Source organism: Mustela putorius, unplaced genomic scaffold (assembly GCF_011764305.1).
Source record: "Mustela putorius furo isolate JIRA1106 unplaced genomic scaffold, ASM1176430v1.1 tig00537227_pilon_pilon_pilon, whole genome shotgun sequence".
NCBI lineage: Eukaryota > Metazoa > Chordata > Mammalia > Carnivora > Mustelidae > Mustela > Mustela putorius.
The window spans coordinates 6,823,987-6,847,502 of NW_025422368.1; the positions used below are offsets into that span (position 1 = coordinate 6,823,987).

General features: G+C 38.8%; 1 protein-coding gene across 1 annotated transcript; it reads left to right on the forward strand.

Annotated features, from left to right (window-relative positions):
• The first annotated feature begins 11,348 nt into the window (after positions 1-11,348).
• LOC101682294 (olfactory receptor 8S1-like) lies at positions 11,349-12,302 on the forward strand. Its single transcript, XM_004778934.1, has one exon. The coding sequence runs from the start codon at positions 11,349-11,351 to the stop codon at positions 12,300-12,302; it is 954 nt and encodes a 317-aa protein (XP_004778991.1).
• The last annotated feature ends 11,214 nt before the right edge of the window (positions 12,303-23,516 follow it).

A 23,516-nucleotide genomic window follows, 5' to 3' on the forward strand; every position in this document is an offset into this window, starting at 1 on the left:
AATTTCCCTTTCTGTATTTTCATTTTTAGTGTATAAGAAAGCAACTGATTTCTGTACATTGACTTTGTATCCTGCCACATTACCGAATTGCTGTATGAGTTCTAGTAGTTTGGGGGTGGAGTCTTTTGTGTTTTCCATATAAAGTATCATGTCATCTGCGAAGAGAGTGAGTTTGCCTTCTTCATTGCCAATTTGGATACCTTTTATTTCCCATGAGTGACTCTTAACTATAGGAAACAAACTGAGGGCTGCTGGAGGGCGAGGGGTGGGAGGGATGGTGTAATTGGGTGATGGGCATAAAAGAGGGCAAGTGATGTGATGAGCACTGAGTGTTATATGCAACTGTTAAAGTATTAAGCACTACATCTGAAGCTAATGATGTATTGTAACTTGGCTAATTGAATCTAAATTTAAAATAAATAAAAAGAAGACATGGCGTACACACACACACACACACACACACACACACACACACACAGAGTATTACTCAACCAGAAGAAAGAAGAAAATTCTACCATTTGCAACAATACAGATGGACCTCGAAGGTGTTATGCCAAATGAGATATGTCAGATAGAAAAGGACAAATTCTTTATGATATCACTTTATATGAAATCTAAGAAAGCCAATCTTGTAAAATCAGAAATTAAAATGGTGATTACAAGGAGCTGGGGGTGGGGAAATAGGATAGATTTCATTTAGGATATAAACTTGCAAACAGTTACCTGAAGATCGAAAACACGGTATAGTGATTATAGACAATACTATATTACAAACATCAAACTTGTGAATAGAATATATCTAGATCCCATCACAAAAAAGAAAGTATAAGGCTCCTGGGTGGCTAACTCAGTTAAGCATCCGCCTTCCCGTTAGGTCATGATTCCACCGTCCTGGTATTGAGTCCTGAGTCAGTTTCCCTGCTCAGTGGGGAGTCTGCTTCTCCTCCCTGCTTGTGCTCTCTCTCTCTCTCATTTGTTCTCTTATTCTCTCTCTCATACAGATAAATAAAACCTAGAAAAAAAGAAGAAATTATAATTATGTTACTGTTAGAGGTGTTAGCTAATGATTCAATGGCACTCATATTGCGATATATGAATGTAGCAATCAACATGCTTATATCTTAAATTTGTACCATGTTACACATCAATTATATCTCAAGTTTAAAAAATTTTTAGTAAATATAAAGATGTTTTAAAGCAAAAGTTTCACATAAGCTGAGTAAATTCTCATTATTGTCCAACAACTCATCCTCAGAGATAGAGGCCTCCCATGAGAACATGAAGCTGGACCTGTGACTGTGCTAGTCTATATACCACTCCTTACCATACTGTTACATAGAATGAAGTTTCACAGATGCACCCCATGAATTAGATAGCTGTATAACTAAATGTTTCTAATTTTTAATTGATTTAATCAGAAAAATGTTCATCTCGGTTTTTTTTGTTATATATCTTCAAAACGTATTCTATTTTTTAAAAAAATTTTTATTTCTTTTCAGCGTAACAGTATTCATTGTTTTTGCACCACACCCAGTGCTCCGTGCAATCTGTGCCCTCCCTAATACCCACCACCTGGTTCCCCCAACCTCCCACCCCCAGCCCCTTCAAAACCCTCAGATTGTTTTTCAGAGTCCATAGTCTCTCATGGTTCACCTTCCCTTCCAATTTCCCTCACCTCCCTTCTCAAAGATACAGTTGCCTATGCAGCATGTGGGTGGCTCAGTTGGTTAAGCATCTGATTCCTGATTTGGGCTCAGGTCATGATCTCAGGGTCCAGAGATTGAGCCCTGAGTTGGGCTCTGCACTCAGCAGGGAGTCTGATTGAGGTTCTTTCCCCCACTTCCCTCACTCTTTCCCTCTCTCTCACTCTCTCTAAAGTAAATAAATAAATCTTTAAAAAAAGATATAGTTCTCTGTGGCATGAATTATATCTCAGTATATACACCTTCCTTAATAATTTCCTAATAAGGTATCCCTCCAGTAAGCAGCCAACAGGAAAAGACTTCCCAGCTTGCCTACTTTCAGAGTCTCCAATACTTCAGGGTTTATGATTAAACTTCGATAGCCTATATCTGTGAGAACCCCATAGGACTTCTACAAACTTCATTTTTCTAGTTAATTACTTAAAGTCTGGCTTCAGACTATGACCTTGGGGAATACAGCTTTCTTGCCCTGCTGAGATCCACAAAGACCACAAAACTAATTTCCTACAGCTAGATTATATCTAGCTAGATTATATCAGCTGGATTATATTGCTTCATTGATATTCTTTGCCCAGTATATAGATTCCAAAAGGTAAGTAAGGAGTAGCCTCTATGATTGGGTCTGGCATATGAGAGAAGTCTCTTTTATGCTCTTTTCAGAAGTTGAATGTTTCCCACTGTATTTAGTGAGTGAGAAGAAGTTTTCCTTCCTTCATTGAGACTTGTAAATAGAAAACATATATGCTTTCTGAAATTGGGCTATAGAGATATTGATTCCTCTGTGCCTAGTAATCACCTGACCAAAGATGACTTCTTGTACTGTGGTAAGGCTAGAGTCAAAATTTTAGGATTGTTTGTTACACCTTTGTGAAAAATGTTGATGGGATTTTCACAGAGATTGCATTTGATGTGTAGATTGTTTGGGGTAGCATAAACATTTTATTTTTTTAAGATTTCATTTATTTATTTGAAATAGAGCAAACACAAGCAGGGGTAGTGGCAGAGGGAGAGGGAGAAGCAGGCTCCCCGCTGAGCAGGGAGCCCAACCCAGAACTTGATCCCAGGACCCTGGTATCATGACCAAAGCCGAAGGCAGATGCTTAACCCACTGAATCACCCACGTGCCCTGAACATAGACATTTTAACAATATTTGTTCTTCCAATCCATGTGCATGGAATTTTTTCCATTTCCTTGTATCTTCCTCGATTTCTTTCATAAGTGTTCCACAGTTTTCAGAGTACAGATCCTTCACCTTTTTGGTTAGGTTTATTCCTGGGTTTATGGGTTTTGGTGCAATTGTGAACAGGATTGATTCCTTGATTCATCTTTCTTCTGACTCATTGTTAGCATGTAGAGATACAACTGACTTCTGTGCATTGATTTTATATCCTGCTACTTTGCTGAATTCCTGTATGAGTTCTAGCAATTTTTTAGTGGAGTTTTCTGGGTTTTCAACATAGAATATCATGTCATCTGCAAAGAGTGTAAGTCTGACTTCTTTGCTGATTTGGATACATTTAATTACTTTTTGTTGTCTGATTGCTAAGGCTAGGATTCCAGTACTATGTTGAATAATGGTGATAGTGGACATCCCTGCCGTGTTCCTGACTTTCATTTTTTCCCCAGTGAGAATGATATTCACTATGGGCTTTTAGTATATGGCTTTTATGATATTGAGGTGTGTTCCCTCTATCCCTACACTGCAGAGAGTTTTTATCAGGAAAGGATGTTATATTTTATCCAGTGGTTTTTCTACATCTGTTGAGAAGATCATATGGTTCTTGCCCTTTCTTATATTAATGTAGTGTATCACAGTGATTGATTTTTGGATGTTAAACCACCCCTGCATCCCTGGAATAAATCCCATTTGGTCATGGTGAATAATCCTTTTAATGTACTGTTGGAACCTATTGGCTAGTGTATTGGTGAGGATTTTTGAATTCATGTTAATCAAGGATATTGGTCTATAATTCTCCTTTTTGGTGGGGTCTTTGTCTGGTTTGGGGATCAAGGTAATGCTGGCCTCATAGAATGAGTTTGAAGATTTTCCTTCCATTTCTATTTTTTTTTTTTTTGGAACAGCTTCAGAAGAATAGGTATTAACTTAAACTAACAATATACCATATGTTAATTAACTTTTAAAAATGACTAGAGCCAAAATAAGACTATTGTCCCAGAAAAATTCAGTCCTCTGTAATTTCTCTAAATGTTCCCCTAATTTCCATTTGGTGATTTCCAGTCTGTTTCACTTAGCCTTCTGTTCCTGACTGTCTCAGTCAACTCCTTTTACACTGAGTTCTCTTATCACCTTTTGCTTGTGCTACAAACTAAGTTCCAAATGCTGAGAACTTTGTAGGTATTTCTCTCCTTTAAGGCTCTTATCCTTAGTTGTTTTTAGTATCTATTAAATAAATTTTTCTGTACTCTCTACTGTTGAGTGCACCCTGGCTATAGATTTCTGCATTGGTCTGGGAAGCTGAAGCCAATAAATAGCTAAGAGGTTCTCAGTCTGTGAGGAGTGTGTAAAAGCACATTATAATAGACTTTAGTGGTCTGAGATCCTCCTTCTTTTAGATGCTAAGTGTTATGTGCTAAAAATAGTTTACTTTTCTCGTAGTATTAACCACTCCATCATCTCTGGTCATCAATATTAGTGGTTAAAGGGGAAGAGGAAAAGAAGAATTCAGAGATTTTAAGGAAAATATTGATGGTATGTGAAGTTCATCTTCCATGCAAACAAACCACAGGTATTGGGACCCTCCTTCTCATTTCAGGTGGCCTCAGAACATGAAAGGTCTTATATTTCCAGTAATAGTTACCCAGACCATCACTGCCTTCTAGCACTGGACATGCCTCTCATCCTACTTTCACTAATTTATCTTTCTGTCACTTATGTAATTAATAATTTCTGTGATTTCACCAAATAGGAAACTTTTGAGACTTTTTCTCTTGGAATATCTCTTGAGAATGATATAAGATCATTGTATCTAAATGGTGTTGATATTCTTTGCCTGTCTGAATTAACTGAATCTTAAATTTAGGCAAATATTCATTTAAGTAAAATGAATTCACAGTAGTATAAACTTCAGCCAAAAACACAAGATGGAAGGTAATAATTATTTCTATTTTTCAAGTGAACCAGAACATGCAATTTTCTGCTCCACTTCTCCTTAATATTATATCTGACATAAACATATTAAGATAGCAAGAAGTGACCTATTTGAGAAGTTTAAAACACAGCTACAAAGGCAGAGTGGTAAATAACACATTTTGTAACACGGAGGACATTGGGACAAGGAGAGGGAAAGTGAATTGGGGGGAATCAGAGGGGGAGACAAACCATGAGAAACTGTGGACTCTAAGAAATAAACTGAGGGTTTTGGAGGGCCTATGGTTGGGGAGTTGGGTGAGCCTGGTGGTGGGTATTAAGGGGGGCACATATTGCATGGAACACTGAGTGTGGGGTATAAACAATGAATCTTGGAACACTGAAAAAATTAATTAAATTAAAAGAAAAAAAAGGGAGAGTCCCCTTGGGCTCTATTATCTACCACTCTTCTCTATTTAAGCACCCACACTTCTCTTTGCCTTTTTCTGAATATCAGAATAGGCATTCAACTTTGATGTGAATTGAAGGCATTGTGTTCCTTCTCACAAGTTAAGTGGAAAGAATTTGAAATTAGTGCTTACCTTTCACTGCATGATTGAAATGAAGCCCTGTCTTTGGGTGGTCACAATCAGAGGATCTATATTAGGAACCAGGGGAGCAAATCAAGGAATCTCACAAATTGGGCTTCCGTCTGGCATCCTGATAGGTTGTGTGGACCCTCAGCATAACACAGCGATTTTCACGTACTTAATCTCTAATTCACAGTTGTTCCAAAAATCCTTTGGTTATGCTGGTGTTTGCTTAGTCTTAGTGATGGAAATAAAAATGGGATTATAGCAAGGTCTACAGTGAGAGTAAATATGGAGACAAATCATTAGAGAATCTGGACTCCAGGAACCAAACTGAGGGTTACAGAAGGGAGGGGAGTTGGAGGGAGGGGTAACCAGGTGATAGGTATTAAGGAGGGTACATGTGGTGAGAAGAGCTGGATGTTATATATATCATTACAACTAATGAATCATTGAACACTACTTCAAAAACTTACGATCTGTATGTTGGCTAATTGAACATAATAAAAAACTCTACATCAAAAATTAATGATACACTATGGAGTATTATGCCTCCATCAGAAAGGATGAATACCCAACTTTTATAGCAACGTGGATGGGACTGGAAGAGATTATTCTGAGTGAAATAAGTCAAGCAGAGAGAGTCAATTATCATGTGGTTTCACTTATTTGTGGAGCATAACAAATAGCGTGGAGGACAAGGGGAGATGGAGAGGAGAAGGGAGTTGAGGGAAACTGGAAGGGGAGGTGAACCATGAGAGACTATGGACTCTGAAAAACAATCTGAGGGTTTTGAAGGGGTAGGGGATGGGAGGTTGGAAAACCAGGTGGTGGATGTTAGAGAGGGCACAGGTTGCATGGAGCACCGGGTGTGGTGCAAAAACAATGAATACTGTTACGCTGAAAATAAATTAAAAAAATTAAAAAAAAGAAAAATATTTAAAAATTAATGATATATTGTATGGTGACAAACATAACATAATAAAAATGATTTTAAAAAAGGAGAGTAAATATGGAAAAACTAGAGAGTAAATATGAAGAAAGTGGGTAAAATCAGACAGTGAATTATGAATCTTGAGAAATTTTCCATTTAAAGTAATGGAGGGCATATATTTCATGGAGCACTGGGTGTGGTGCTCACACAATGAATTCTGGAATGCTGTAAAGAAACTTAAAAAAAATAAAGTAAATGTACTGAATTGAGTGCTTACTTTGCTGAGGAAGAACACAAAGAAGCTGCTTATTTCAATGAGATTTTACAAACTTAGAGACAGGAAGAATTGACCTTTCAGTGTGGTTGTTCATCTTCTCTGCAGAAGCTGAATTAATCCGTGCCCTCTCTAATACCCACTACCTGGTTCCCCCAACCTCCCACCCCTGCACCTTCAAATCCCTCAGACTGTTTTTCAGAGTCCACAGTCTCTCATGGTTCACCTCCCCTTCCAATTTCTCCCAACTCCCTTCTCCTCTCCATCTCCCCTTGTCCTCCACGCTATTTGTTATGCTCCACAAATAAGTGAAACCATATGATAATTGACTCTCTCTGCTTGACTGATTTCACTCAACATAATCTCTTCCAGTCCCATCCATGTTGCTAAAAAAGTTGGGTATTCATCCTTTCTGATGGAGGCATAATACTCCATAGTGTACATGGACCACATCTTCCTTATCCATTCATCCGTTGAGGGACATCTTGGTTCTTTCCATAGTTTGGCGACCATGGCCAGTGCTGCTATAAACATTGGGATAGAGATTGCCCTTCTTTCCACTGCATCTGTATCTTTGGGGTAAATACCCAGTAGTGCAATTGCTGGGTCATAGGGAAGCTCTATTTTTAATTTCTTGAGGAATCTCCACACTGTTCTCCAAAGTGGCTGCACCAACTTGCATTCCCACCAACAGTGTAAGAGGGTTCCCCTTTCTCCACATCCTCTCCAACACATGTTGTTTCCTGTCTTGCTAATTTTGGCCATTCTAACTGGTGTAAGGTGGGTATTAGAGAGGGCACAGATTGCATGGAGCACTGGGTGTGGTGCAAAAACAATGAATACTGTTACACTGAAAAGAAATTAAAAAAAGTAATAGAAATTTAAAAAAAGAATAAATAACATATTAAATAACCTGTAAAAAAAGAAGTTATCATTTATGCTAAAAGCAATCCAATTGAAGTGTACGGAGTAATTTTAATCCATAAATTATCATTATTGTTTTGAGGCACCCTGGAAGAAAGATTAGCATTGAATATGTGAATGAAAAAAAATGTAAATAAGAATTGCAACAAGCAATTTTGACTGCTATCTATCTTCTGTCTCCCCAAAGTTTTGCTGTCATCACAATTTTTTTTCATTTGTCGTCTTTCCTATTGTCAGGAAGTTGATTCCTTTCAGCTCAGAAGGGATTAGTATTGATTTACCCACCAGGGGCAGATTAAATTAACATTCATGTTCTTACCTTTTTTCATGTTTTGTAATAGCACCTTTTGTCAACTGATGAGGTGGAATTCCCTTCCCTGGGAAGGGAAACCAGGTAGGCTTACTTGACCAAGGGGAAGTCAGAGAATATGATACAATCACTGTTGAAAAGCACTTATGCCAGTGATCTTGCTTACTTCTGTGTTTCTGTCATCGCCATAGGCAGCCCAGAAATGGGGTTAGAAAAAGAGGTCAGGAAGCCAGGAAGAAAATCAGATCGGAATGGCAGTAGTGGATTTACAGTTGTAGTCCTCATTTAATCATGGAATATAACAAACCAGGAATGTCCTTTTTTTTTTTTTTTTTTACTATTTTAAAGACACTTTGAAGTAAAAGGTGATTGAAATATTAAAAAAAAAAAATGGGGCACCTGGGTAGCTCAGTGGGTTAAAGCCTCTGCCTCAGCTCAGGTCATGATCCCAGGGTCCTGGGATGGAGCCCCACATTGGGCTCTCTGCTCAGCGGGGAGCCTGCTTCCTTTCCTCTCTCTCTGCCTCTCTGCCTATTTGTGATCTCTGTCAAATAAATTAAAAAATCTTAAAAAAAATTAAAAAAAAAAGCTGAATTAATTTGGGCCATCGTTCTGGGCTGCAAGTTACTCATCAGATAAAACAAACAGGTGATTTGAATACAGGTTCTGGTAAGGAATGGGAGTATAAGAACTTGTCTGAATAAGAAATAAGAAAAGGAAGGGAAAGCAGGGCATTGGCTAACCCTGGAGGAATAGAATCTGTTCTGATGAGTTCTGTGGGTAAGAACAACATCACATTGTGGTGAAATTCCCTAGATGAAAGCTGGGAAACTCAGAGTCAATTCAGAATTCTGGGAGACAAGTCAAGATTACTGTAAGGAGTTAACGTACCAGAAAAGAGGACTTATGAAGGAATAGCATCTGAGGTTTCAAGCTGGGTATGAAAAAAAATTAACCAATTCAAGAATTCAGTTCTGAATGCTAGAAACATATGGCTGGAAAAGCAAGACAAATAAGGATATTCACACAACAGTTCAACAACATTAAGTAAGGTTGTTTGGCCAATCTATTGCGAGTGGGTGGCCTTGAACAAAGTAGATCCGTAATATTTTGAATAATTAGATAAAGAAAGAACTGATGAATTAATGGATAAATGATTGAGTGGAAACTGATAGATAACTGAATTGACAGACAGTATGGATAATGGAGTGTATACCCAAATGTTATGGTTTTAAACAACTCTCCCAGCATGGAAATAAATGAGCTAGTAAATATGAACTGCTCCCCAGAGGAAAGGTATCTTTAGGTACCAGTTATTACAACAGAAGATAAGTCTTCTGCCTTCACAACCATTACAAAATGAGCCCCTCAACCCTACATAGACTTTCCTTCCTTCACCACTTCCCAGTCATCCTCAAGTTTTATTTCTAGTCAGAATTAAAGTTGGGGATTTTCCTCTAACAAAGCATAAGTGTCATAGTTGCATCATTCTTTCATTCTTTCTACATATAACAAATGTCAAGGACCTATTATTGTCTTCTGTTCTACTGTATGTAGATCTAGATTTAAGATAACATAGATTATTAAATACCAAATTTATACTACCAAAAAGCAACACATTTGGAGAATAAAGAAATACTACTCATATCCTAGTAAAAGCCAGAGTAAGACAGATATCCAAGTGAAGGCCCAAAACAGTTTACAGAGTAAGGGGTAAAAGAGAACATGGAGTGGAGAGATAAATTGCTTAAGCAAATGAATGTCAGCCAGTCAGTGTAAAAATCACAGATATGGAAGCTTTATAGACCTAGGAGAGATGTAAAACTTATCCACTAACCCTCTCAACATCAGCAAGTTACCACAAAATTTTCAGATTAAATTTCCTTATGCTAAAATTTGAAATAATGCAGCCTCCGTAGTTTTGTTGAGATCTTCAAATAGAGAAAAAACCTAAATGTTTGATAATACCTAGATATAATTAGTACCAATGAAATAATAGGTGTCATTATTTTCCATAATCTGTGCAAGCAGAGAAAGAGGTAATCAAGATACATATATAAATATGGAAGAAATGGGGCACCTGGGTGGCTCAATGAGTTAAGCCTCTGCCTTTGACTCAGGTCATGATCCCAGGGTCCTAGGATTGAGGCCTGCATTAGGTTCTCTGCTCAGCAGGGAGACTGCTTCTGCCTCTCTCTCTGCCTGCCTCTCTGCCTACCTGTGATCTCTTGCTTTCTGTCAAATAAATAAAATCTTTTTAAAAAAAAGAACAAGAGGGCACCTGGGTGGCTCAGTGGGTTAAAGCCTCTGCCTTCAGCTCAGGTCATGATCCCAGGGTCCCAGGATCAAGCCCCGCATGGGGCTCTCTGCTCAGCAGGGAGCCTGTTTCCTCCTCTCTCTCTCTGCCTGCCTACTTGTGATCTCTGTCTGTCAAATAAATAAATAAAATATTTTTTAAAAAGTATTAAAAAATAACAAGAAACAGAAATTAAGGTATGATGGAAAAATAGATAGGATTTGGGTCAAGACTTGAACGGGAATTTCAACAGAGCATTAGCTAAAGTCAAGGCAGAGAATCGAGAATAATGAGAGCACCAGAGCAAGTCTATTCTGACCAGTTGGTGCCTGATTCTATAGTACAGGGGCATCCAGAACCACCTGAGGAATGTTTGAAATACCCATCACCAGGATCCAGAAAAGACCCAGGGAAACAGGTTTTCTGCAGGTAGAGAAATCACTTCAAAAATTAGTTAATTTTCAAATGCCAACCAGAGAAGTTTATCATTATTCAGGGGCACTGTAGAATTAAATCCTAACTGTTCAAATTGAGGAACTGAAGAAGTCTTATAGATCTGAGTTTTGGGGTGAGGGAGAGTTAGCTGTTAAAAATACAAACTAGCAATATCCTTTCTTAACCCCATTCCCCACCACATGCATACTCACACACACATGTACATTTTAAAATTGTCCCTTGAATCAAATAACCAAATATACTAGAGAGAGACACATGAATACTTAGAAATATAATAAATATAGCATGTTATTATTATGTAATATTTGACTATTGCAAGCTTTTGAATGGAGAGTTTCACTCACATTTCAAACTGTGTAGCTCAAGAAACCAGAGATGATTAGAATCACTTTTCCAAGAAGTAAGTGTATATAAATTGACTGGTAGTGTTGCAGGATAAAATGAAAGGAAAATTCAAGGAGATGAAACCGATCAGTCATAGACTAAACTGAAAAGATATGTATAGGTCTCCAGAGCTATTTGTGTGAGAGGAGCCAAGAGGAAAAAGCACAAATGGGCTGGTTCAGGGTTCAGGAGCTGTGCAGCTGGCAATCAAGTCAGGGAAGGGAGGGAGAGTGGATTTTTAAAAAAATCCATGTAAAAGAGGAGCACACTGAAGAGAGATATATATGCATACATAGAATGAAGTAAATGTCCTGAGGTGGGTGGCACAAAAAGAAGGTGAACATTTCATGCTTCTTTGTGCTTTCATTCCAGTGGAACATCTTCTATCATGGTCTTAGGAAACCACAGCACCATCATGGAATTTACCCTCCTTGGACTGTCTGCTGACCCCCACATTCAGGTTATGCTCTTTGTGCTTTTCTTAGATATTTACCTCCTGACCACCATGGGGAACCTGATGATGATGGGGGTGATTATGACTGACTACCATCTCCACACCCCCATGTACTTTTTCTTGAGTCACCTCTCCTTCGTGGATCTTTGTTTAACTTCAGTCACTGTGCCCAAGATGCTGGAGAATCTCCTGTCTCAGAAGAAATCAGTATCAGTAGAAGGCTGCCTCACTCAGGCATTTTTTGTGTTTTTCATTGCAGGAACTGAAGTTGTTGTGCTCTCTGCCATGGCCTATGACCGCTACATTGCCATCTGCTACCCTCTGCTTTATGGACAGCTGATGAGTAAACAGTTGTGTGAGGGTCTAGTATGGGTCTCATGGGTACTGGGCTTTCTGGATGCTCTCATTAACACCCTCATGGCTTGGAATTTGGACTTCTGTGAGGCTGTCCTGCCTCACTTCAGCTGTGAAGTGCCATCTCTCTTCTCTCTATCTTGCTCTGACATCTCCACCAACTTTACAGTCCTTGTGTGCTCTGCCATCATTCATGCCTCTGGAACCTTACTCCTGATCGTCTTCTCCTATGTTCACATTGCCTCCACCATCCTGAGCATAAGCTCCACCTCAGGCAGAAGTAAGGCCTTCTCCACCTGCTCCTCCCACCTTGCTGCTGTGAGCTTCTTCTATGGATCTGCTTTTCTTCGCTATTTCATGCCAACCTTAAGTTCCCCACTGGAGTTAATTTTTTCCATACAGTATAGTGTGATCACTCCTCTCGTGAATCCCCTTGTCTACAGCTTGAAGAACAAGGAAATAAAAGTAGCTCTGAAAAGAATGTTGCAAAAAGGTTTACAACAGCTCAGAAAACAGAGAATAGGTAGAGGATGACTGGGAAATGGGGAAGAATCGTATCAGATGGTTGAATAATAGATGTAGAGAACATTTTTGTTGCTCACAACAAAATTACAAAACATAACAGCCAGTCTCCTTTGAAATGCCTGGGAAGATCCAAGAGCTACTGCTTGCTTTGGTTCATATTTTATTTATTCAGGGACAAAACAATGGACTTACTCTTCCTTTTAATTATGAAACATTCCCATTAAGATTAGAACTGAGAAGTTCATTATAGATCCTGGATATCAGCCTTTTGTCTCTACTGTCATTTGCAAATATCTTCTCCCATTCCGTGGGTTGCCTCTTTGTTTTTTGGACTGTTTCCTTTGTTGTACAGAAGCTTTTGATTTTGATGAAGTCCCAAAAGTTTATTTTCGCTTTTGTTTCCTTTGCCTTTGGAGACATATCTTGAAAGAAGTTGCTGTGGCTGATATCGAAGAGATTACTGCCTATGTTCTCCTCTAGGATTCTGATGGATTCCTGTCTCACGTTGAGGTCTTTTATCCATTTTGAGTTGATCTTTGGGTACGGTGTAAGAGAATGGTTGAGTTTCATTCTTCTATATATAGCTGTCCAGTTTTCCCAGCACCATTTATTGAAGAGACTCCTCAAATTCAACACACACGAAACAGGCAAACATATCAAAAAATGGGAAGAAGATATGAACAGACACTTCTCCCATCAAGACATACAAATCGCTATCAGACACATGAAAAAATGTTCATCATCATTAGCCCTCAGAGAGATTCAAATTAAAACCACATTGAGATATCACCTTACGCCAGTTAGGAAACAACATGTGTTGGAGAGGATGTGGAGAAAGGGGAACCCTCTTACACTGTTGGTGGGAATGCAAGTTGGTGAAGCCTCTTTGAAGAACAGTGTGAAGATTCCTCAAGAAATTAAAAATAGAACTTTTCTATGACCCTGCAATTGCACTACTGGGTATTTACCCCAAAGAGACAGGTGTCGTGAAAAGAAGGGCCATCTGTACCCCAATGTTTATAGCAGCAATGGCCACAGTCACCAAACTATGGAAAGAACCAAGATGCCCTTCAATGGACGAATGGATAAGGAAGATGTGGTCCATATACACTATGGAGTATTATGCCTCCATCAGAAAGGATGAATACCCAACTTTTGTAGAAACATGGACGAGACTGAAAGAGATTATGCTGAGTGAAATACGTCAAGCAGAGAGAGTCAATTATCAATAAGGTTTCACTTATTTGTGGAGCATAACAAATATCATGGAGGACAAGGGGTGTTAGAGAGGAGAAGGGAGTGGGGTAAATTGGAAGGGGAGGTGAATCATGAGAGACTATGGACTCTAAGAAACAATCTGAGGTGTTTGAAGTGGCAGGGGGTGGGAGGTTGGGGTACCAGGTGGTGGGTATTATAGAGGGCACGAATTGCATGGAGTACTGGGTGTGGTGCAAAAATAATGAATACTGTTTTTCTGAAAATAAATAAATTGAAAAAATTTAAAAAAAGATTAGAACTGAGAAAATTGTCAAGAAACTAAATTCTTTTTTTAAGATTTGATTTATTTATTTGTCAGAGAGAGAGAGAGAGAGAGAGAGCACAAGCAGGGAGAGCAGCAGGCAGAGCAGACAGAATGAGAAGCAGACTCCCTGATGAGGAAGGAGCCCAATTCAGGACTAGATCCCAGGACCTTGGAATCATGACCTGAGCCAAGGCAGATGCTTAACTGACTGAGCCATCCAGGCATCCCAGGAAACTGAATTCTTATTGGGTCTAATATTTAGAGGAGAAGTTTTGCTAGAAATAAAAACACCAAGGCCACTGATAACAATCATAAATTTCCAAAAGAGTTGGGAGGAAGGTTGGGGATAATTTTGGACTAGACAGGGAGTTGTAGAAAAGATAGAAAGACCTAAAAAATGGCTGACAGAGGCAAAGCCATGTTCACAAACACTTTCCAAACTTTGTGCCCCTCCTGGTACATTTACCTGCTGGCAACAAGGAGAGAATCTCCTCTTTCTGGGGTGGCCATCAGCCCTAGTGTGTCACTGGGGCATCATTGCTGGGATGCTGAGGACATGCTGAGGTAAGGTGGCAGGTCATCAACAAGGATGCTGGGGATGCTGAAGGGATACTGCCTTCTTCACTCAGAACCAGATTAGCTGCTTCTCTCAGTTGCTACCACACTTGCCACTGGCTCAGCCTAACCATAAGCCACCAGTCTGAGAATCCAGGAGATGTCTTCTGTGGGCATCTAGTCAAGATAATATAAAGCCAGGTACATTAGACAAGCATAGCGCTGAGGGCCAACAGAAAACTGGTGTACCAGATAATCATGTAAACATGACCCTCCTCAGGCAGAAAAGAGAAGGGAAGGGAAAAGAAAAGGAGATTGGTAGAGGATGAGATAGAAGGGAGAATGGGAGGAATAAGGGGAAATTTGCAAATAAGACTTCAGTAAGGATAAGACAAGTAAGGGTACCCATGGGGGTACACGCTTGGGAGAATAGGAAATAGAAACCCAACCCAAGGCTATACATGCACTGGCACCCTCAGGTGGCTTGAAGGGTTTGCTGCACCAATGTACGCAGGAGTTTAAGGAAGGAAGAATTCCTCTAACTCCATGCTCAGGCAAAACATGGCCTGAGTTCTGTTTTCAAGCTCTGGAATCCTAGGAAAACAGCAGTTCTGTTTTCAAGCTCTGGAATCCTAGGAAATTTCTAAGGAAACTCAAGGGACAGTTTTGCTCTGGTGGTCTTTTTTTCGTCTTTTTTGGTAACCCTCCCATCTCACAGTGTCTCTGTTCCCACCTGGGCACAGTTCTCAACAGACCTTCTCCAGAGTGAGGGGGTGCTCCAAGTCTACCTAAATCCTTTTTTCAAAAGATTTAGCTTGAAAAAAATTATCTGTGATTAGTGAGACAGTCACTGAAAAACGTGCATTTACCTAATTTCAAAATGTCATACATGATTGACCTATTTCAAGCCCTTCCTATTATGCCATATTGCATGTCTATCTTCCTATTTTACCTTCCTTGATGATTCAAGGGACTTTCAGTTCTGATTCTTTTTCTTTTTCTTTTCTTTTTTCAGTGTTCCAAGATCCATTGTTTATGTACCACACCCAGTGTTCCATGCAGTAGTTTTGATTTTCAAAATTTCTTCCCCCCTTTAATGGCATAATTAAAAAAAAATCCTTATCAAATATTCAATCCTTAATATATGATTCATCATTTACACATTTTGAAGATTCTTGTTTTATTTTTACTATTTCTCTTTTCCATATATTTTTTATTATGTTATGTTAGTCACCATACAGTACTTTATTAGTTTCTGATGTAGTGTTCCATGATTCATTGTTTGCAAGAAACACCCCATGCTCCATGCAGTACATGCCCTCCTTAATACCCATCACAAGGCCAACCCACCCCCTTCCCCTCTAAAACCCTCAGTTTGTTTCTTGGAGACCGTAGTCTCAAATGGTTCCTAATCCCCTCTGATTGCTCCCCCTTTATTTTTCTCTTCCTTCTCCTAATATCCTCCATGATATTCCTTATGTTCCACAAATAAGCGAAACCATAAGGTAATTGACTTTCTCAGCTTGACTTATTTCACTCAGCATAATCTCCCCCAGTTCCATCCCTGTTGATGCAAAGTTGGGTATTCACCTTTTCTGATAGCTGAGTAATTTCCAATGTGTATATGGACCACACCTTCTTTATCCAGTCATTTGTTGAAGGGCATCTCAGTAGCTTGGCTATTGTGGACGTTGCAGTTATGAACACTGGGGTGCATGTGACCCTTCTCTTCACTACATCTGTGTCTTTGGAGTAAATACCCAGGGTGCAATTGCCAGGTCAGAGGGTAGCTCTATTTTTAACTTTTTGAGGAACCTCTACACTGTTTTCCAAAGTGGCTGTACCAACCTGCATTGAGGGTAAGAGGATTGATTCTCCTTTCTCCACAACCTCTCCAGGATCTGTCTTTCTTGCCTTATCAATTTTTGCTATTCTAACTAATGTAAGATGGTATCTTAATGTGGTTTTGATTTAAATTTCCCTGATGGCTAATGATGATGAACATTTTTTCATGTGTCTGATAACCATTTGCATGTCTTCATTTGAGAAGTGTCTGTTCATATCCTCTGTCCATTCTTTGATTTGATTATTTCGTTTTGGGTGTTGAGTTTGAGAAGTTCTTTATACATCTTGGATATCAGCCCTTTGTCTGTAGTGTCATTTGCAAATATCTTCTCCCATTCCATGGGTTGCCTCTTTGTTTCATTGACTGTTTCCTTTGCTGTGCAGAAGCTTTTCATCTTGATGAAGTCCTCAAGGTTCATTTTCGCTTTTGTTTCTTTTGTCCTTGGAGATGTATCTTGAAGAGAAGTTCCTGTGGCCAATGTTGAAGAGGTTACTGCCTATGTTCTCCTCTAGGATTCTGATGGATTCCTGTGTCACATTGAGGTCTTTCATCCATTTTGAGTTTATCTTTGTGTATGGTGTAAGAGAATGGTTGAGTTTCATTCTTCTGTATATAGCTGTCCAGTTTTCCCAGCACCATATGTTGAAGGAACTGTCTTTTTTTCATTAAATATTTTTTTCCTGCTTTGTCATAGATTATTTGACCACAGAGTTGAGGGCCCATATCTGGGCTCGCTAATCTGTTCCACTGGTCTGTGTGTCTGTTTTTGTGCCAATACCATCCTGTCTTGGTGATCACAGCTTTGTAATATACCTTAAAATCAGGCAACATGATGCCCCAGCTTTGTTTTTCTTTTTCAACATTTCATTGGTGATCTGGGGTCTTTTCCACTTCCATACAAATTTTAGGATTGTTTCAGCACTTTGAAAAATGCCGATGGTATTTTGATTGGGATGACGTTGAAAGTATAGATTGGTCTGGGCATCATAGTCATTTTAACAATGTTTATTCTTCTGATCCATGAGCATGGAATGTTTTCCTATCTTCTTGTGTCCTCTTTAGTTTGTTTCATGAGTGTTCTTTAGTTCCTAGAGTATAGATCCTTCATCTCTTTGGTTAGGTTTATTCCAAGGTATATTATGGTTTTTGGTGCTATTGTAAATGGAATTGATTCTCTAATTTCCCTTTCTACAGTTTCATTGTTAGTCTATAAGAAGACAACTTGTTTCTGTGCATTGATTTTGTATCCTGCCCCATTATTGAATTGCTGAATGAGTTCTAGTAATTTAGAGGTGGAGTTTTTTGGGTTTTCCACATAAAGTATCAGGTCATCTGTGAAGAGAGAGAGTTTGACTTTTGTGTTTTGCCAATTTGAATAGCTTTTATTTCTTTTTGTTGTCTGGTTGCTGTTGCTAGGACTTCTAGTACTATGTTGAACAATAGTGGTGAGGTAGGGCATCTTTGTCGTGTTCCTGATCTGAAGGGAAAGGCTCTCAGCTTTTCCCCATTAAGAATGATGTTCACTGTGGGTTTTTCATAGATGGATTTTATGAAATTGAGGAATGTTCCCTCTATCCTTATACTCTGAAGAGTTTTAATCAAGAATGGATGTTTTTTCCTGCATAAAATGTGGTTCTTATCTCTTCTCTTATTTATGTGTTCTATCACATTGATTGATTTGTGAATGTTGAACCACGCTTGCATCCAGGGATAAATCCTACCTGGTCATGACAAATAATCCTTTTAATGTACTGTTGTATCCCATTAGCTAAGATCTTGTCGAGAATTTTGGCATGGGTATTCATCAGGAATATTGGTCTGTAATTCTCCTTTTTGATGGGTGGGGTCTTTGCCTGGTTTGGGGATCAAGGTAATGCTGGCCTCAATGAAAAAGTCTAGAAAATTTCCTTCTGTTTCTATCTTTTGAAACAGCTTCAGGAGAAGAAGTAGTATTTCTTCTTTGAATGTTTGGTAGAATTAATTCCCCATGGAATCCATCAGGTCCTGGACTCTTGTTTTGGGGGAGGTTTTTGATCACTGCTTCAATCTCGTTTCTGGTTATTGGTCTACTCAGGCTGTCGATTTCTTCCTGTTTCAGTCTTGGAAGTTTATAGGTTTCCAGGAAGGCATCCATTTCTTCTAGGTTGCTAAATTTATTGGCATATAGCTGCTGATAATAGTTTCTGATAATTGTTATTTCCTTGGTATTAGCCATGACCTCACCCCTCTCATTCATAATTTTATTAATTTGGGCCCTTTCTCTCTTTCTCTTTTCTCTTGGATAAGCCTGGCCAGTGGTTGATCGATCTTATTAATTCTTTCAAAGAACTGGCTTCTAGTTTTGTTGATGTGTTCTATTGTATTTCAAGTCTAATTCATTGATCTCTGCTCTAATCTTAATTATTTCCCTTCTCGTGCATAAGTTAGGCTTAATTTGTTTTTGAATATCCAGATCCTTAAGGTGTAAAGATCGTTTGTGTATTCGGGATTTTTTTTTTTTTTTAAAGTGAGGCTTGGATGACTCTGTGTTTCCCATTTAGGACTGCCTTTGCCATAGCCCATAGGTTTTGGAGCGATGTGTCTTCATTCTCATTGGTTTCTATGCAATGTTTAAGTTCCTCTCTGATTTCCTAGTTGACCCAAACTTTCTTGAGCAGGATGGTCTTTCACTTCCAAGTGTTTGAATTCCTTCCAAACTTTTTCTTGTGACTGAGTTCCAGTTCCAAAGCATTGTGGTCTGAGAATATGCAGAGAATAATCTCAATCTTTTGGTATCAGTTGAGACTGATTTGTGACCCAGTATGTGGTCTGTTCTAGAGAAAGCTCCATGCACACTTGAGAAGAGTCTGTTGTTTTAGGGTGGAATGTTCTGTATATATCTATGAGGTACATCTGGTCCAGTGTGTCATTCAAAGCTTTTTTCCTTGTTGATTTTCTGCTTAGATGATCTGTCTTGCTGAGAGTGAAGTGTTGAGGTCTCCTGCTATTAGTGTGCTATTATCAATATGTCTCTTCATTTTGGTTAACAGTTGGTTTATGCAATTGGCTGCTCCCATGTTGGGGGCATATGTATTTACAATTGTTAGATCTTCTGTATCTAACAATGTATCTAACGTGTCCTTCTGTATCTCTAACTACAATCTTTTTTTTTTTAAATTTTTTATTTTTTATAAACATATATTTTTATCCCCAGGGGTACAGGTCTGTGAATCACCAGGTTTACACACTTCACAGCACTCACCAAAGCACATACCCTCCCCAATGTCCATAATCCCACCCCCTTCTCCCTAACCCCCTCCCCCCAGCAACCCTCAGTTTGTTTTGTGAGATTAAGAGTCACTTATGGTTTGTCTCCCTCCCAATCCCATCTTGTTTCATTGATTCTTCTCATACCCACTTAAGCCCCCATGTTGCATCACCACTTCCTCATATCAGGGAGATCATATGATAGTTGTCTTTCTCTGCTTGACTTATTTCGCTAAGCATGATACGCTCTAGTTCCATCCATGTTGTCGCAAATGGCAAGATTTCATTTCTTTTGATGGCTGCATAGTATTCCATTGTGTATATATACCACATCTTCTTGATCCATTCATCTGTTGATGGACATCTAGGTTCTTTCCATAGTTTGGCTATTGTAGACATTGCTGCTATAAACATTCGGGTGCATTGACCCTTTGGATCACTACATTTGTATCTTTAGGGTAAATACCCAATAGTGCAATTGCTGGGTCATAGGGCAGTTCTATTTTCAACATTTTGAGGAACCTCCATGCTGTTTTCCAGAGTGGTTGCACCAGCTTGCATTCCCACCAACAGTGTAGGAGGGTTCCCCTTTCTCCGCATCCTCGCCAGCATCTGTCATTTACTGACGTGTTGATTTTAGCCATTCTGACTGGTGTGAGGTGATATCTCATTGTGGTTTTGATTTGTATTTCCCTGATGCCGAGTGATATGGAGCACTTTTTCATGTGTATGTTGGCCATCTGGATGTCTTCTTTGCAGAAATGTCTGTTCATGTCCTCTGCCCATTTCTTGATTGGATTATTTATTCTTTGGGTGTTGAGTTTGCTAAGTTCTTTATAGATTCTGGACACTAGTCCTTTATCTGATATGTCGTTTGCAAATATCTTCTCCCATTCTGTCAGTTGTTTTTTGAATTTGTTAACTGTTTCCTTTGCTGTGCAAAAGCTTTTGATCTTGATGAAATCCCAATAGTTCATTTTTTCCTTTGCTTCCCTTGCCTTTTGCGTTGTTCCTAGGAAGATGTTGCTGCGGCAGAGGTCGAAGAGGTTGCTGCCCGTGTTCTCCTCAAGGATTTTGATGGATTCCTTTCGCACATTGAGGTCCTTCATCCATTTTGAGTCTATTTTTGTGTGTGGTGTAAGGAAATGGTCCAATTTCATTTTTCTGCATGTGGCTGTCCAATTTTCCCAGCACCATTTATTGAAGAGGCTGTCTCTTTTCCATTGGACATTCTTTCCTGCTTTGTCGAAGATTAGTTGACCATAGATTTGAAGGTCTATTTCGGGGTTCTCTATTCTGTTCCATTGATCTATGTGTCTGTTTTTGTGCCAGTACCATGCTGTCTTGATGATGACAGCTTTGTAATAGAGCTTGAAATCCGGAATTGTGATGCCACCAACGTTGGCTTTCTTTTTCAATATCCCTTTGGCTATTCGAGGTCTTTTCTGGTTCCATATAAATTTTAGCATTATTTGTTCCATTTCTTTGAAAAAGATGGATGGTACTTTGATAGGAATTGCATTAAATGTGTAGATTGCTTTAGGTTTCATAGACATTTTCACAATATTTATTCTTCCAATCCAGGAGCATGGAACATTTTTCCATTTCTTTGTGTCTTCCTCAATTTCTTTCATGAGTACTTTATAGTTTTCTGAGTATAGATTCTGTGTCTCTTTGGTTAGGTTTATTCCTAGGTATCTTATGGTTTTGGATGCAATTGTAAATGGGATTGACTCCTTAATATCTCTTTCTTCTGTCTTGCTGTTGGTGTAGAGAAATGCAACTGATTTCTGTGCATTGATTTTATATCCTGACACTTTACTGAATTCCTGTATAAGTTCTAGCAGTTTTGGAGTGGAGTTTTTTGGGTTTTCCACATAGAGTATCATATCATCTGCGAAGAGTGATAATTTGACTTCTTCTTTGCCGATTTGGATGCCTTTAATTTCCTTTTGTTGTCTGATTGCTGAGGCTAGGACCTCTAGTACTATGTTGAATAGCAGTGGTGTAATGGACATCCCTGCCGTGTTCCTGACCTTAGCAGAAAAGCTTTCAGTTTTTCTCCATTGAGAATGATATTTGCGGTGGGTTTTTCATAGATGGCTTTGATGATATTGAGGTATGTGCCCTCTATCCCTACACTTTGAAGAGTTTTGATCAGGAAGGGATGCTGTACTTTGTCAAATGCTTTTTCAGCATCTATTGAGAGTATCATATGGTTCTTGTTCTTTCTTTTATTGATGTGTTGTATCACATTGACTGATTTGCGGATGTTGAACCAACCTTGCAGCCCTGGAATAAATCCCACTTGGTCGTGGTGAATAATCCTTTTAATGTACTGTTGAATCCTATTCGCTAGTATTTTGGTGAGAATTTTCGCATCTGTGTTCATCAAGGATATTGGTCTATAGCTCTCTTTTTTGGTGGGATCCTTGTCTGGTTTTGGGATCAAGGTGATGCTGGCCTCATAAAATGAGTTTGGAAGTTTTCCTTCCATTTCTATTTTTTGGAACAGTTTCAGGAGAATAGGAATTAGTTCTTCTTTAAATGTTTGGTAGAATTCCCCCGGGAAGCCGTCTGGCCCTGGGCTTTTGTTTGTTTGGAGATTTTTAATGACTGTTTCAATCTCCTTACTGGTTATGGGTCTGTTCAGGCTTTCTATTTCTTCCTGGTTCAGTTGTGGTAGTTTATATGTTTCTAGGAATGCATCCATTTCTTCCAGATTGTCAAATTTATTGCCGTAGAGTTGCTCATAGTATGTTCTTATAATAGTTTGTATTTCTTTGGTGTTAGTTGTGATCTGTCCTCTTTCATTCATGATTTTATTTATTTGGGTCCTTTCTCTTTTCTTTTTGATAAGTCGGGCCAGGGGTTTATCAATTTTATTAATTCTTTCAAAGAACCAGCTCCTAGTTTCGTTGATTTGTTCTATTGTTTTTTTGGTTTCTATTTCATTGATTTCTGCTCTGATCTTTATGATTTCTCTTCTCCTGCTGGGCTTAGGGTTTCTTTCTTGTTCTTTCTCCAGCTCCTTTAGGTGTAGGGTTAGGTTGTTTCTTGAGAAAGGCTTGTACCGCTATATATTTTCCTCTCAGGACTGCCTTTGTTGTATCCCACAGATTTTGAACCGTTGTATTTTCATTATCATTTGTTTCCATGATTTTTTTCAATTCTTCTTTAATTTCCTGGTTGACCCATTCATTCTTTAGAAGGATACTATTTAGTCTCCATGTATTTGGGTTCTTTCCAAACTTCCTTTTGTGGTTGAGTTCTAGCTTTAGAGCATTGTGGTCTGAAAATATGCAGGGAATGATCCCAATCTTTTGATACCGGTTGAGTCCTGATTTAGGACCGAGGATGTGATCTATTCTGGAGAATGTTCCATGTGCACTTGAGAAGAATGTGTATTCTGTTGCTTTGGGATGAAATATTCTGAATATATCTGTGATGTCCATCTGGTCCAGTGTGTCGTTTAAGGCCTTTATTTCCTTGCTGATCTTTTGCTTGGATGACCTGTCCATTTCAGTGAGGGGAGTGTTAAAGTCCCCTACTATTATTGTATTATTGTTGTAGTGTTTCTTTGATTTTGTTATTAATTGGTTTATATAGTTGGCTGCTCCCACGTTGGGGGCATAGATATTTAAAATTGTTAAATCTTCTTGTTGAACAGACCCTTTGAGTATGATATAGTGTCCTTCCTCATCTCTTATTATAGTCTTTGGCTTAAAATCTAATTGATCTGATATAAGGATTGCCACTCCTGCTTTCTTCTGATGTCCATTAGCATGGTAAATTCTTTTCCACCCCCTCACTTTAAATCTGGAGGTGTCTTCGGGCTTAAAATGAGTTTCTTGGAGGCAACATTTAGATGGGTTTTGTTTTTTTATTCATTCTGATACCCTGTGTCTTTTGACAGGGGCATTTAGCCCATTCACATTCAGGGTAACTTTTGAGAGATATGAATTTAGTGCCATTGTATTGCCTGTAAGGTGACTGTTACTGTATATGGTCTCTGTTCCTTTCTGATCTACCACTTGTAGGCTCTCTCTTTGCT

Bases quoted from the DNA above. Each gene is read 5' to 3' on its own strand.
- LOC101682294 (XM_004778934.1), top strand. From the start codon at position 11,349: ATGGTCTTAGGAAACCACAGCACCATCATGGAATTTACCCTCCTTGGA.